The sequence below is a fragment of the Pristis pectinata genome, chromosome 31, assembly GCF_009764475.1.
Source record: "Pristis pectinata isolate sPriPec2 chromosome 31, sPriPec2.1.pri, whole genome shotgun sequence".
Classification (NCBI taxonomy): domain Eukaryota; kingdom Metazoa; phylum Chordata; class Chondrichthyes; order Rhinopristiformes; family Pristidae; genus Pristis; species Pristis pectinata.
In genome coordinates, this window is record NC_067435.1 from 20,800,352 (window position 1) to 20,814,450 (window position 14,099).

At 52.1% G+C, this 14,099-nt stretch overlaps 2 protein-coding genes and 1 pseudogene across 2 annotated transcripts; 1 reads left to right on the plus strand and 2 right to left on the minus strand.

Annotated features, from left to right (window-relative positions):
* Positions 1–1,971: 1,971 nt before the first annotated feature.
* Positions 1,972–2,554, plus strand: LOC127584837 (histone H2B type 1-O-like; annotated as a pseudogene).
* A 19-nt stretch (positions 2,555–2,573) lies between these two features.
* Positions 2,574–4,075, minus strand: LOC127584833 (histone H2A-like). Its single transcript, XM_052041793.1, has one exon. It carries the CDS (start codon positions 3,948–3,950, stop codon positions 3,558–3,560), a length of 393 nt encoding a protein of 130 aa, XP_051897753.1. The 5' UTR covers positions 3,951–4,075; the 3' UTR covers positions 2,574–3,557.
* Positions 4,076–4,750: 675 nt separating this feature from the next.
* Positions 4,751–5,313, minus strand: LOC127584838 (histone H2B 1/2). Its single transcript, XM_052041798.1, has one exon. It carries the CDS (start codon positions 5,222–5,224, stop codon positions 4,853–4,855), a length of 372 nt encoding a protein of 123 aa, XP_051897758.1. The 5' UTR covers positions 5,225–5,313; the 3' UTR covers positions 4,751–4,852.
* Positions 5,314–14,099: the final 8,786 nt, after the last annotated feature.

The following is a 14,099-nucleotide window of genomic DNA, read 5'->3' on the forward strand; positions in this document are numbered from 1 at the left end:
GCCTGTGACCATAAACTCGACTTGGACCTGTCCAGTTATTGAGTCACAGATTAACACGGCATGGAAACAGGCCTTTGGCGCAACTCATCCGTGCCGACCAAGGTGCCCATCTAAGCTAATCCCATTTGCATCTTGGGCCCACGTCCCTCTGAACCCCTCCTGTCCGTGTACTTATCCAAATATCTTTTAACTGTTGCAGTTGTACAATGATGTCATGTGATGGACTCCTGCACTCAGTGATGAAAACATGCACACGCCAAACGCTGCCTTCACCCTGTCCACTTGTGTTGCCACTTTCAGGGAACGATGTACTTGTACCCAGAGGGTCTCGGTCCTACACCACTCTCCAGGGCCCTGCTGTTCACTGTGCAAGTCCTGTCCTGGTTTCACTGACCGAACACTTTGCACTTGTCCGAGTTAAATTGCATCTGCCATTCCTTGGCTGATTTTCCCAGTTGATCCAGATCCTGCAGCAATGATAGATAACCTTATTCACCGTCCATTATACCCTTGATGTTGGTTCACCTACAAACTTACTGACCATCCATCTATGTTCTCATCCAAACTGTTAACAAGGATGGCAAACAACAGGGGACGCATCACCAACCCCTGTGCACACCACTGGTCACAGGGCTTCTATCTCAGAAACAACCCTCCACTGCCACCCTCTGACTGTTTCCAAGCCAATTATGCATCCAGTTGGCTCACACACCCTGGACCCAAGTGATCCTGACTTCCGGGCCAGCGGACCATGTGGGACCTTGTCAAAGGCCTTGCTGAAGTCCTTTGAAACAATGTCTGCAGTCCTGCCTTCATCAATCCCTTTGGTCACCTCTTCAAACAATGCAATAAAATACATGAGCCATCATTCCCCATGCACAAGGCCATGCTGAATGTCCCCAATGTGTCTGTGCCTTTCCAGCTGCAGGTAGATCCTGTCTCTCAGAATCCCCTTCACTGACGTTCCTTCCACAGATGTCAGGCTTACTGGCTGCAGTTCCCTTGCTTGTCTTTGCAGCCCTTCGTAAATGAAGGCTCAACATGAGGCACCCTCCACTCCTCCGGTACCTCACCCATAGTTAAACATGATTCATATATCTTTGTAATGGTCCCGGCAATATTTCCTGACTTCCCACAATGTCCAAGGAAGGTCCTCACTAAAGTCCATGTAAATAACATGTGCAACACTGCCCTCATCAATGTACATAGTTACCTCTTAAAAACATTAAATCAGATGAGTGAGACAGCATTCCATGCGAACTGGCCTGTGGTGAAAACCCGTCAGAGACACTGACTTCCTCCGGGGAGGAAATCTGCCATTCTCACCCAGCCTGGTCTCTGTGTGACTCCCGGCCCACAGCAGTGGGGCTGACCCCTCCCTGAATTCTGAACTGGGCTGGAAAGTCATCCCAGGGGATGGGAGATTGGGGAATAATGGTAACCCTGCCAGTGATGCCCACACACCAGGACAGAATAAAACCATTCTCTGGAATGTCCGGCACAGAGTGAGGCCATTCAGCCCACATTGGGCCAACACCGGCTGTTCAGACCCACCCCCTCCGTCGGCCCACAGCCTTGTAGGTTCAGACTTCCCGTGCGGGGATGAGCATTGGATCAGCTTCACATCCCGGTTGTAAATAACTCGGTCAGATCTGAGATCTGCAGCCTCCTCTGTTCCAAGGGGAGAAGCGATGATTCTCACCGGCAGCAGCTCCCACCTCCGCCTCCCCCGCCCTGTCAGTGTCCCCGGACCCTGGGCAGTGGGGGCGGCCTGTGATTGGACTGTCATTGGTCCCTTCACATGTCCAATCAGAAGGTTAATTGAAAACCTTAATTTTCATTCGTCCAAACCGACCAATGACAACCCTCGCCTTCCCCAATCCCTCATTAGCATAGGGCGGGTGCACTGCCTATTTAATCCGCGCTCCGAGCGGGTTCCGCTTATTTTTGGCTCTGAAACCGATAGAAGAAATGCCTGATCCGCCGAAAGCTGCCAAGAAGGGCGCCTAAGAAAAGCAGTGTCCAAAGCACAAAGCAAGAGCGGCAAGAAGCGCAAGAGGGCGAGGAAGGAGAGTTACTCCATCTACATCTACAAAGTGATGAAGCAGGTTCACCCTGACACCGGCATCTCCTCCAAGGCCATGAGCATCATGAACTCGTTCGTGAACGATATTTTCGAGCGCATCGCGGGCGAGGCTTCCCGCCTGGCCCATTACAACAAGCGGTCGACCATCAGCTCCCGGGAGATCCAGACCTCTGTGCGCCTGCTGCTGCCCGGGGAGCTGGCCAAGCACGCCGTGTCGGAAGGGACCAAGGCGGTGACCAAGTACACCAGCTCCAAGTGAAACTCTACAGAGTCCTGACAAACCAAACCGAAAACCCAACGGCTCCCTTAAGAGCCACCCACAGCTTCCAAGAAAGAGTTACGCTAATATTTCAAAAATTGAGTTTGAGCACATTTGTGACAGGACATATTTGCTTCTTAAGGTAATTCTAAGTGTGTTCATGATGATCAAAATTTGAGGTTCCACTGCCTGGTACAAACGTGATGTTGTTGTTGCATTCCAGCGCACTGCACTGACACGGGAACTTTACCCTCGCCTTCTCCTTCAGCTTGTCTGTATCTTTAAATACTTCACCCACAAATCTTTACACAGAGAGCGGATTAATGTGCACAATATGGTTGCACGATTTCTGTTGGTGTAGTTTAATTGCTGTGAATGCGATGTTTTACCTGCGCTCCCCTGTGGTGTAACTGCCCTGAATCTTCTTCCTACTGGAGGCCACAACAGTTTCACGGTCCTTTCACAGAACAACTTCTAACTCTGCAGTGTCTTTTCCGACTGCAGTTTGCGAAAAACCGTCCATAACCTGATGCGTTTTACACAAAGAAATCAACCGGCTGTTGTGAATCAGCGTTTGTTCCGGTCGGTCAGCAGTTGACAGAATTTAAAGATTAAATTCTCTCATAATTGGGAGCGATTTCATACAGGGTCTGTGTTGCAACTGGATCGGAATCCTGTTCACACAGAGATCTGTAATGTGTTTGTGTTTTTGAGTTTGTATAGATTATTTTCTTCTTGGCGGGCTTTTCAAATTTCCCATCATTTTGGAATCTGACGGTTAGTTTTGGCGCTTCTGCTGCTGTCGCCTGTTCATTGGTGAAGGAGCCCGCTCTCTGATGGGGCTGTTCCTCCCACCAATGATTTTAGATGATTCACCACCAATCATTAGCGCCGCCCTGCGGTCCCCCAGCAAGGACAGGGAAGAGTGCGGGAGAATCTCAAGTTCAGTAAAATGTCCGATGCGGGAATGTGAGGGGATTCGGGACGGGGAGGGAGGCCGGGCTGAGGGAGACCGCTCTCTGCGCAGATAAATGGTGGTTTGCTTCAGGGGCGGGAAAGCGCTTTGGACCAAGCCGTGGGGAGGGGTGTCTGCGGCAGATACACGGAACGGAAATCCCCCGGACTCGCCCCAGCCGGTGCTCAGCCCTTCCACAGACACTGTGGGTGGCTCTGAAAAGAGCCTTTGGGTCGTTCGATTGAAGTTTCGCCGATTTACTTGCTCTTGGGGTTGGTGGCTCCGCCGGTTTTCTTGGGCAACAGCACGGCCTGGATATTGGGCAGCACCCCGCCCTGAGCGATGGTCACCCCTCCCAGCAGCTTGTTGAGCTCCTCGTCGTTGCGGACGGCCAGCTGCAGGTGTCTGGGGATGATGCGGGTCTTCTTGTTGTCCCGGGCCGCGTTGCCGGCCAGCTCGAGGATTTCAGCCGTCAGATACTCGAGCACAGCAGCCAGATAGACCGGCGCTCCGGCACCCACCCGCTCAGCATAGTTGCCCTTCCTCAGGAGCCTGTGAACACGGCCCACCGGGAACTGCAGTCCGGCCCGGGACGAGCGAGACTTGGGTTTGCTCTTACCTTTGCCACCAGTTTTTCCACGTCCAGTCATTTCCGCAAACTTCTTCACAGAGAATGAGGAAATCCTTCCGCATTCGCCTTTTTTATAGCTGCTGGAGGATTGCAGCGGGGCGCTTCTGATTGGTGATATTAGCGCTTAGTCTGATTGGTGATGTGAAATGCCCCGATCAGAGAGCTGTCTGATTCTCCAGTGATCAGACGGCAACAAGGGAAGCGCGGAAAATAATGTCGGTCCCCCAAAGGACCTGAAATTTGAAAAGCCCGCCAAAGAAAAGAATAAAATTAAACAATAGTCTAAAAAACAAATCAATTACATTCTTTGTGTTAGTATGGATTCCCCGCATGATCAGTCACTTGATCCCGCTCCGCTTTCTGTCCACACAGAATGTGAATTAATTCTGTGATGACTGATTCTGGGAATTTCTTTTTGTTCTTTGTGAACTCAGATTGAGGACGGGTCACTCTTCACAAACTGTGGTCAGAGCCACAAACAACAGTAATGGACACTTAATTTATTGTCAGGATTAAGGCCACTTACAAAACTGCAGTCACTAAAAGACGATCAGTTCACAATCAGAACACGAAAAACAGCAAACACACAACACTTTTGTGCAAGTTAATCCGCTCTCAATGGAAAGTTCAGTGGGGAAAGTGTATGAAGACCGGGATAAACTGATGGGGAGGAGAGGGTGAAGTTTCCGTGTCAGTGCAGTGGATAGGGATGCAACAGCGACACAAGAATTTTACCGGGCAGTGGGACGGCTAATTGTGATCAACATAATCAGAATGAGAGATATCTCCCGCAATAATATATCGAAGCAGCTGCAGCAATTCAGTGTAGAAATATCAGTACAACTCTTTCATGGAAACTGTGGGTGGCTCTTAAAAGAGCCGTTGGGTTTTCGGTTTGGTTTGTCAGGACTCTGTGGAGCTTCACTTGGAGCTGGTGTACTTGGTCACCGCCTTGGTCCCTTCCGACACGGCGTGCTTGGCCAGCTCCCCGGGCAGCAGCAGGCGCACGGCCGTCTGGATCTCCCGGGAGCTGATGGTCGACCGCTTGTTGTAATGGGCCAGGCGGGAAGCCTCGCCCGCGATGCGCTCGAAAATATCGCTGACGAACGAGTTCATGATGCTCATGGCCTTGGAGGAGATGCCGGTGTCGGGGTGAACCTGCTTCATCACTTTGTAGATGTAGATGGAGTAACTCTCCTTCCTCGCCCTCTTGCGTTTCTTGCCCGCCTTGCCTGCTGATTTAGGCAAGGCTTTCTTGGCGCCCTTCTTGGAAACTTTCGCCGGCTCAGGCATTTCTTCAGTCGACTTCACAGCCAGAAATAGGCGGAACCCGCTCGGAGCGAGGATTAAATAGGCAGTCTCCCAGCCCTATGCTAATGAGGGATGGGGAACAGCCAAGATTGTCATTGGCCGGTTTGGGTCATGGCTATGTATAGATTTGCCCTGACCTTTTGATTAGATATCTGAAGGAACCAATGGCAGACATCCACTGCCGCCAATCAGAGACCGCTCCCACTGCACCGTGTCCTGTGACACTGACAGGGAGACAGTGGGAGGCAGAGGGCGAAGGAGTTACCGCTGACGGTCACTGCTGTTCCCCCTCCCCAGGCCAGGAGGGAAAGTCCCCGGTCTGGTTCCAGTCTCCCCGGGTGTGTTGCTACTGAGGAGCGAGCAGCGGAAACTGAGCCTCCAGCACCGGGTCCGTGGCCCTGCAGGTCACGGCTCTTCCAGGACACATCCCGGGACGTTTAAACGTGATGGGGTTTCAGTCTCTCCCATGCTCTCCGGCAGTGGCTCCAGATCCCGACCGCGCTCTGGGGGAAGAGACTCTCATCACCGCCCCTCCTCACAGCGGTCTGCTGATTACTGGAAGACTCCTTCGTCCCAAACATTGATCCCTCTGCTCATTCCCGTCTCAACCCTTCACAATGTGATGCGACATCTGGGTTCCTCTTGCAGATTGTTTATCTGCTAGAGGAGGCCAGCGGGTCGAGCAGCATCGGGGGGCGGGCTGGTGGGAGAGAGAGGGATTATCGACGTTTCGGATCGAAACACTGCATCAAAACTGAGTGGCGAGGGAGGATCCCCAGGATAAAGGGGGTGGTGCGACAGAAGCCGGAGGTGATTGGTGGATTCTGGGGGTGAAGTTGACGGGTGACGGACAGTTGAATCAGGTAGAGGAAGGGGGTGGGGAGTTGGGAGACGGAGGTAGGGGGATGATAGATGGAGGCAGACAGATGGAGCTGGGTGTGGGGAGGGGAGGGTGAAGGTGGAGACAGCCCAGAGGATGATCAGCAGGAACACATGGACTCGCAGTGCTGAAATCTGGTAAGGAAGGTGAGAATGGGAACGATGAGGGGAGCCAGGACCAGACAGGGGTGGAGAGCGGAGCTGGTGTGTGAAATGTGTGGGTGGCAGGCGGATGGAACCGGGGGTGAGGAAAGGGAGGACTGGAGGGGATTGGTAGGTGAGGGGGGACACACACTGGAGGTGGGGGTTATATTCACTGTCCATCCCATTGGGCCGTGGTGTTCCTCCAGTGTGCTTTGGGCCTTGCAGAGGTTGTGCAGGCAGAGTGCAGGGTGAACCTTCCCACACCACTGGTGTGGCCACAGCTGGAGCACTGTGTCCGTGTGTGGGCCCCACACTCTGGGGAAGATGGAAAGGCTCCAGAGAGGGGGCAGGAGAGATTTGACTGGAATGGTCCCAGGAGTGAGGGACTTCAGTTCTGTGGTGGACTCCAGGAGCTGGGGCTGTTGTCCTTGGAACAGAGGAGGCTGTGAGGAGATCTGATTGAGGTAACACCAGGAAGGGATAGACAGCAGAGAGAGAGGAACTGTCCCCAGGCATGGAAGGGTCAGGAAGCAGAGGTGACAGAAGGAAGGTCACTGGGAAAAGATGGGGAAATGCCAAGAGGAGAAACGCTCCCCCCACGAGTGGCTGGGGTCTGGAGTGTATGGCTGGGGGTGGGAGTGGAGGCAGATTCACCGGTGGTGTTCAAAAGGGAGCTGGATAAGGAGGTGAAGGGAAAGGTTAGCAGGGTAGTGGGACTGGCTGCAGTGAGCTTCAGAGGGCTGGCACACACTCCGTGGGCTGAATGGCCTCACTCTGTGCTGAAAACATTCCGTGATGTGGCAGTGGTTTCATAGGAGATAAGGAACAACACAGACATCACAGTCAGTGGAAGAGGGTGGGGTATCAGATGGGATTGGAAATAGAGGGAAGAAACATTGTTCAGCACCTTTACACACAAGAGAATCCAGCGGCCCTGATAAGCACGTCCCGGGCTGTTCAGAGCAGCGGGGGGGGGGGGGGGGGGGGGGGGGGGGGGGGGGGCGAAATAGCAGAGACCCTGCCCATCATTTGCAGAGGGCAGAAGAGGTTTACCAGGATGCTGCCTGGATCAGAGGGCAGGTGGTACAAGGAGAAGTTGGACAGTCAGGGGTTGTTTTCTCTGGGGTGGCAGAGTCTGAGGGGAGAGCTGATGGAAGTTTCAGATTATGAGGGGCATGGATAGAGCAGACAGCTGGGAGTTTTACCCCAGGGTGGAAATGGCTAACACCGGAGGGCATGCATTTAAGGTGGGGGGGGGTTAAGTTCAAAGGAGATGTGCGGGGCAAGTTGTTGTTCTTACACAGAGCGGTGGGTGCCTGGAATGTGCTGCCAGGGGTGGTGGTGGAAGCAGATACGATAGAGGGGTTCAAGAGGCACATGAATGTGCAGGGAATGGAGGAATTGGGACATTGTGCAGGCAGAAGGGATGAGTGTAGTCAGGCATTTAATTACTAATTTAGTTAGTTTGGGACAGCATTGTGGGCTGAAGGGCCTGTTCCTGTGCTGTACTGTTGTATGTTCTATGTTCATCTCCCAGTGCCCTCTGGCTACAGGTGTGCTGCATTGGAGGATGAGGGGTGACCTTACAGAGGTGTATAAAATCATGAGGGGCAGAGGTAGGGTGAATGCACACAGTCTGTTTCCCAGCGCTGGGGAATCAAGAAGCAGAGGGCACAGGTTTGAGAGGTAACAGGAACAGGTAACAGGAACCTGAGTGGCAACTTTTTCACCCAGAGGGTGGTCAGTGTGTGGAACAAGCTGCCAGAGGAAGTGGGTGAGGCAGGTACATTAACAACATATAAAAGGCACTCAGACAGTTCCATGGATAGGAAAGGTTTAGAGGGATATGGGACCAGCTCAGACAGGCATCTAGGTCAGCATAGCCCAGTTGGGCCGAAGGGCCTGTTCCCATGCTGTGTGACTCTGTGACTGAAGGTAACATTGATGAGGGCACTGGGGAACATGTTGTTGACATGGACTTCAGTGAAGCCTTTGACAAGATCAGGCGTGGATGGTTGGTTCAAAAGGTGACAGCCCATGGAATCCAAAGCAAGGAAGTAAAGTGGATCTGAAATTGGCTTGGAATTGGGAGGCAGTGGGTGGTGAAGGGTTGGTGTTCCCAGTGGAAGTCTGTGACCAGTGCTGTACCACAGGGATTAGCAGCTCGATGTCTGTGCTGTACATTAACAACCTGAATGTGAATGGAGGAGATGTGACCAGTAAGTCTACAGGTGACACAGACGTCGGTGGTGGTGCAGACAGCGAGAGGGATTGTCTGAGGCTGCAACATGATATCCATCAGCTGGAACATTGGGCATTGACGCATCGTGGAAGGTCAAATAAGGTGGGGCCCACCAAGTAAATGGACGGGCCCTGGGGAGTGTTGATGATCAGAGGGACCTTGGGATACAGTCCATGGACCCCTGAAAGTGGCAGCATAGGGAGATGGGTGGTGAGGGAGGTACATGGGATGTTTGCCATCATCAGCTGCTGCAGAGACAGAAAGAGCAGGGACATGGTATTACAGGTTTATAAAACATTGGTGAGACCACACCTGGAGTACTGTGTGCAGTTCTGGTCACCTCACTGCAGGGGGGAATGTGCTGGTGCAGGATAGGGTGCAGGGGAGACTCACATGGATGTTGCCTGGATTGGAGCAGTTCAGTTGTAAGTAAAGATTGAATAGACAGGGTTTGTTTTCTCTGGAGGGGAGGAGGCTGAGGGCTGATCTGACTGAGGGACACACAATGATGAGGGACTTAGATGAGGGAAACGGGAAGAATGTTTTTCCTGTGAAGTCAGTGTGTAAAACCAGATGGCAGAGGCAAGTGTGAGAGGCAGAAGGTTCAGAGGGGACCTGAGGGGAATTCCCTCACACAGAGGTTGGGATGTGGAAGGTGCTGCCTGAGGAGGTGGGCGTGGGGGGAGCAGGCGATGGGACTGATGGGATTGCTGAAGTAGGAGCTGGCACAGAGACAATGGGTCAAATGGTCTCCTCCTGTGCTACCTTTATAGTTCAGACCTTTGTTCTCACAGTGCAGTGCTCCGTGTGGTAAAGGTCTGTGTCCCCAGAGTGCACAGTCTGTTACAACAGCCGGCACTATACTGTAAGGGCACAGACCTTTACAACAGCCAGCACTGTACTGTAAGGGCACAGACCTTTACAACAGCCAATTGCACAAATATATCAAAATCTAAAAATATGTGTAAATGTTGTAAATCTGAAACAAAAGCAGAAAATGCTGGTCGGTTTGCATCTGACAAATGTTTCCAGCACTTTCTGGGTTTATTTCAGTCACACAAATACCCAGACCCCCACTGATCTTCACCAGTGGGACACACTTGTTTTTCACACATCCGATAACTGACACTGCACTGTGTGACCTCTACATCCCTGCTGTGAACTGACAGGAAACAATAACCCCCCACACTGCACTGTGTGACCTGTACGTTCCTACTGTGAACTGACAGGAAACAGTAAACCCCCCACACTGCACCGTACAGAAACAGTCCGCAGTGGACGACAAGGACAGTGAACTTTACAACACCAAGTCCTTCACCATAAGGACACAGAGCTATAAAACTCTCAGCACTGTGCAGTGAGCACACAGACCTGTACACACCCAGCACTGTACACCACCTTTAAACACCAGGACAGCCCCAACACTTCAGGGACAGAGACGTGTACAACACTGACACTGGAATGCAATTCATGGAACTGATCAGATAAGAGCAGAGAAACTACTTCCCCTGGTGGGAGAGTCCAGAACAAGGGGGAATGGTCTGAGAATTAGAGCCAGGCTGTGCACTGAGGATGTCAGGAAGCACTTCCCACTCATCTGGGTCAGTGCAGTGGGCAGAGTAGACATGGACCTGACCTGGGAGGGGTGGAAGGGGGAACTGAATCCATTTTAATGCACTGGTGAAGCAGATGGACTGAGAGAGTTGATCAGCAGGAGAGGGTGCGGGGGTGTTGCAGTCACAGAGACAAGGCCTTTCAGAGGAGAGCAGCAGCAGCAGCCAGGTCTGTGGCACAACGACTGGCTCTGATGTACAGCAGGGGAGGATGGAGACAAGGGGAGCTGTAGTGATAGGAGACCCCACAGTGAGGGGGACAGACAGGAGATTCTGTGGCCGTGAACGAGGCTCCAGGATGGTGAGTTGTCTCCCGGGTGCCAGGGTCAAGGATGTCTTCGAGTGGTTCCAGAACATTCTCAAGTGGGAGGGGGAGCAGCCAGAGGCCGTTGTACACATTGGGACCAACGACACAAGGAGGGAAAGGGATGGGGTCCTGCAGAGTGAATATGAGGAATTAGGCAGAAGGTTCAACAGCAGGAGCCCAAGGGCTGTGATCTCTGGATCACTGCCGGTGCCACGTGCTGGTGAGGGGAGGAACAGGAGCACAGGGCAGGTGAATGTGTGGCTGAGGAGCTGGTGCAGGAGGGAAGGAGGCAGGTTCTTGGACCATTGGGATCTCTCCTGGGGCAGAGGTGACCTGTACAAGAGGGACAGGCTGCACCTGAACTGCAGGGGAACCAATATCCTGGTGGGGAGATTTGATGATGCTGCCAGGGAGGGTTTGAACTAGTCTGGCAGTGGGGTGGGATCCAAAGCAGTCGTGTGGCAGGTGGGGAAGTTGGGGCAAATACAAATGTTAAAGTGAGCAGCTTCAGTAGACAGGACAGGCAGGGGCAAGGCAGGGAGTGAGGAAGGTCTGATGGACTAAACTGCAGTTATTTTAATGCAAGAAGCCTGACAGGTGAGGCAGGTGAACTCAGGGCACGGATCTGTACATGGCACTGGGATATTATATCCATAACAGAAACATGGCTGAGGGAGGGGCAGGACTGGCAGCTCAATGTTCCAGGGTACAGAAGCTACAGGTGTGACAGAGGTGGAGGGAAGGGAGGAGGGGGAGGTGTGTCTTTGACTGGGGAGAACGTCACAGCGGTACGTAGAGAGGATATTCCTGGGGATTGTCCAGTGAGGTTACATGGGTCGAACTTGGAATAAGATGGGGATGATCACTTTGAAAGGACTGAATTATAGCTCCCCTAAACAACAGCATGAATTAGAGGAGCAAATCTGTAGGTAGTGGATAGCTGTAGGAATAACAGTGCATGGTTTCAGCTTCCCTCACATTGACTGGGACTGCCCATAGTGCCCAGGGCTTGGACAGGGTGGCATTAGACAGGAACTTGCAAAGGTTGATTGCCAGAGACTGTTTGCAGCTCAGGGGACATCTGGCAAGTGGGAGGCTTCTAAAGATGAGAGAGGGAGAGTTCAGAGCCAGCGCATTCCCGTTGGAGTGAAGGGCAAGGCTGGCAAGTTTAGGGAACCACGGTTGAGGAGGGATATTGAAGCACTGGTCAGGAAAAAGCAGGAGGCAGAGGTCAGGTACATGCAGCTGGAATCACACGAATCCCTTGAGGAGGACAAGGGATGGAGGAGCACACAGCAGGGAAATCAGCAGCAGTGGAAATGGACCTGCGATAGTTTTGCAGATCGGCTAAAGGAGATTCTGCATGTCTATTAAGAGCAAAGGGATGATCAATGTGATCGTCTATGTGTGGAGCCACAGGGCATGGACACGGTGTTAAAGGAATATTTAATATCTGTATTTACCGTGGAGGGGGTCATGGAATGAAGGGAAATGAATACTGATGTATTGGACATATCCACACTACAGCAGAGAAGGTGCTGGCAGTGTTAAGGCACATTAAGGTGGATAAATCCCCGGGGCCTCATTAAGTATATCCCAGGACTTTGTGGGAAGCTGCGGAAGAAATTGCAGGAACCCTGACAAAGATATTTGCATCATTTTTAACCATGGGTGAGGTACCAGAAGACTGGAGGGTGGCTCATGTTGAGCCTTTATTTAAGAAGGGCTGCAAGAACAAACCGGGGAACTACAGGCCAGTGAGCCTGACATCAGTGGTGGGAAAGTTTGTGGAGGGGATTCTGAGGGACAGGGTCTACCAGCATTTGGAAAGGCAGGGACTGATTAGGGGCAGTCAGCATGGTTTGTGTGGGGCACATCAGGACTCACAAATATGAGATTTTTGAAGAGGTAACAAGGAAGACTGACCAGGGCAGGGTAGTAGATGTTGTCTACATGGACATTAGCCAGGCCTTTGACACGGTCCTGTATGGTCGGGTAGTCTGTAAGGTTGAATCACATGGCATCCGGGTGAGCTGGCCAATTGGATACAAAATTGTCTGGGTGGGGAGAAATGGAGGGTGGGAGTGGAGGGTTGTTAGTCAGATGGAGGCCTGGGACCAGTGGTGTGTCCAGGGATCGGTGCTGGGTCCACTGTTGTTTGTCATCTGTATTAACGATTAGGATGAGAATGCCGTTAACACAGTCAGTTTGCAGCTGACACCAACATTGGTGGTGCAGTGGACAGTGAAGGTTATCTGAGGTTACAGCACGATCTGGATGAACTGGGGAATGGTCAATGGAATTTAAGCCGGAGAAGTGTGAGGTGTTGTACTTTGGTCAGGGAAACCAGTGCAGCACTTGCACAGTGTACGATAAGGCTCTGGTGGGTGTTGTAGAACAGAGAGGTCAATGGGTCCATTTCCCTGCAAGTGGTGACACAGGTAGAAAGGGTGGTGAAGAAGGTACTTGGCATGTTTGCCTTCATCGGTCAGGGCACTGAGTGCAGGAGTCGGGGCGTCATGTTGTAACTGTACAGTCGTTGGTGAGACCGCACTCTATTGTGCACAGTTCTGGTCACCCAGCTATAGGAAGCACGTCGTGCAGCTGGAGACGGTGCAGAAAGATTCACGAGGATGTTACTGTGAATGGAGGGCTTGAGTTACAAGGAGAGCTGAGTGGGCTGGGACTGTTTTCCCTGGAGCACAGGAGGCTGAGGGGTGACTACGTAATGGTGTACAAGACCATGGGGTGCAGATAAGGTGGATGGTCACAGGTAGGGGAGTCTAAAACCAGAGAACATCGAATGAAGGTGAGAGGGGAAAGATTTAAAAGGCACCATGGGGGACCTTCTTCCACACAGAGGTGTTGGATATATGGTACAAGCTGCCAGAGGAAGCCACAGAGGAGGCGACCATTATATTGTTTACAAGACATTTGGACAGGAACATGGATACAAAAGGTTTAGAGGGATAGGGGCCAAACACAGGCAAATTGACCAGCTCAGATAGACACCATGGTCAGTACGGTCGAGTTGGGCCGAAGGGCCTGTTTCTGTGCTGTGCAGCTCTCTGACTCTGTGACTGAAAGATGGGCAGGACCGGCAGCTCACCGCTCCAGGGTGTGGAAGGTTCACGCGTGGGAGGGAGGGATGGAAAAAAGGAGGGGACGTTGCATTGTTGATCAGGAGAGCATCACTGCAGGAATGAGGGAGGATCGCATAAGGCTCTTCACACGAGGCCCTGTGTGCAGAGCTCAGAAATAAAAGGGCATTCCCATTGCTGGGATTACACTGCAGGCCTCCCAACAGTTGGTGGGAGATTGAGGAGCAGATCCGTTGGCAAATCAAACCGAGGTGTAATGGGAATAGGGTCACAGTAGTCGGGCACTTCAACTTCCCCAACATTAACTGGATCCCCTCTGTGTGAAAGGGGGTGGAATGTTTAAAGTGCATCCAGGAGAGATTTCTGTGCCAGAACACAGATCGTACTACTGGGTACAGGGCAAGGAGGTGGGTGAAGTGTCAGTGGACGAGGACTTTGGGGCAAGTGAGCGTAACTCGGGAAGTTTCATAGTAGATCTGGAACGGGGAGACAGATAGTCTCGAAATTAAGGTCCATTTCATTATCATTGGACAGGACCTGGCAAGTGTGGTTGGGGAGATGTTACCTGCAG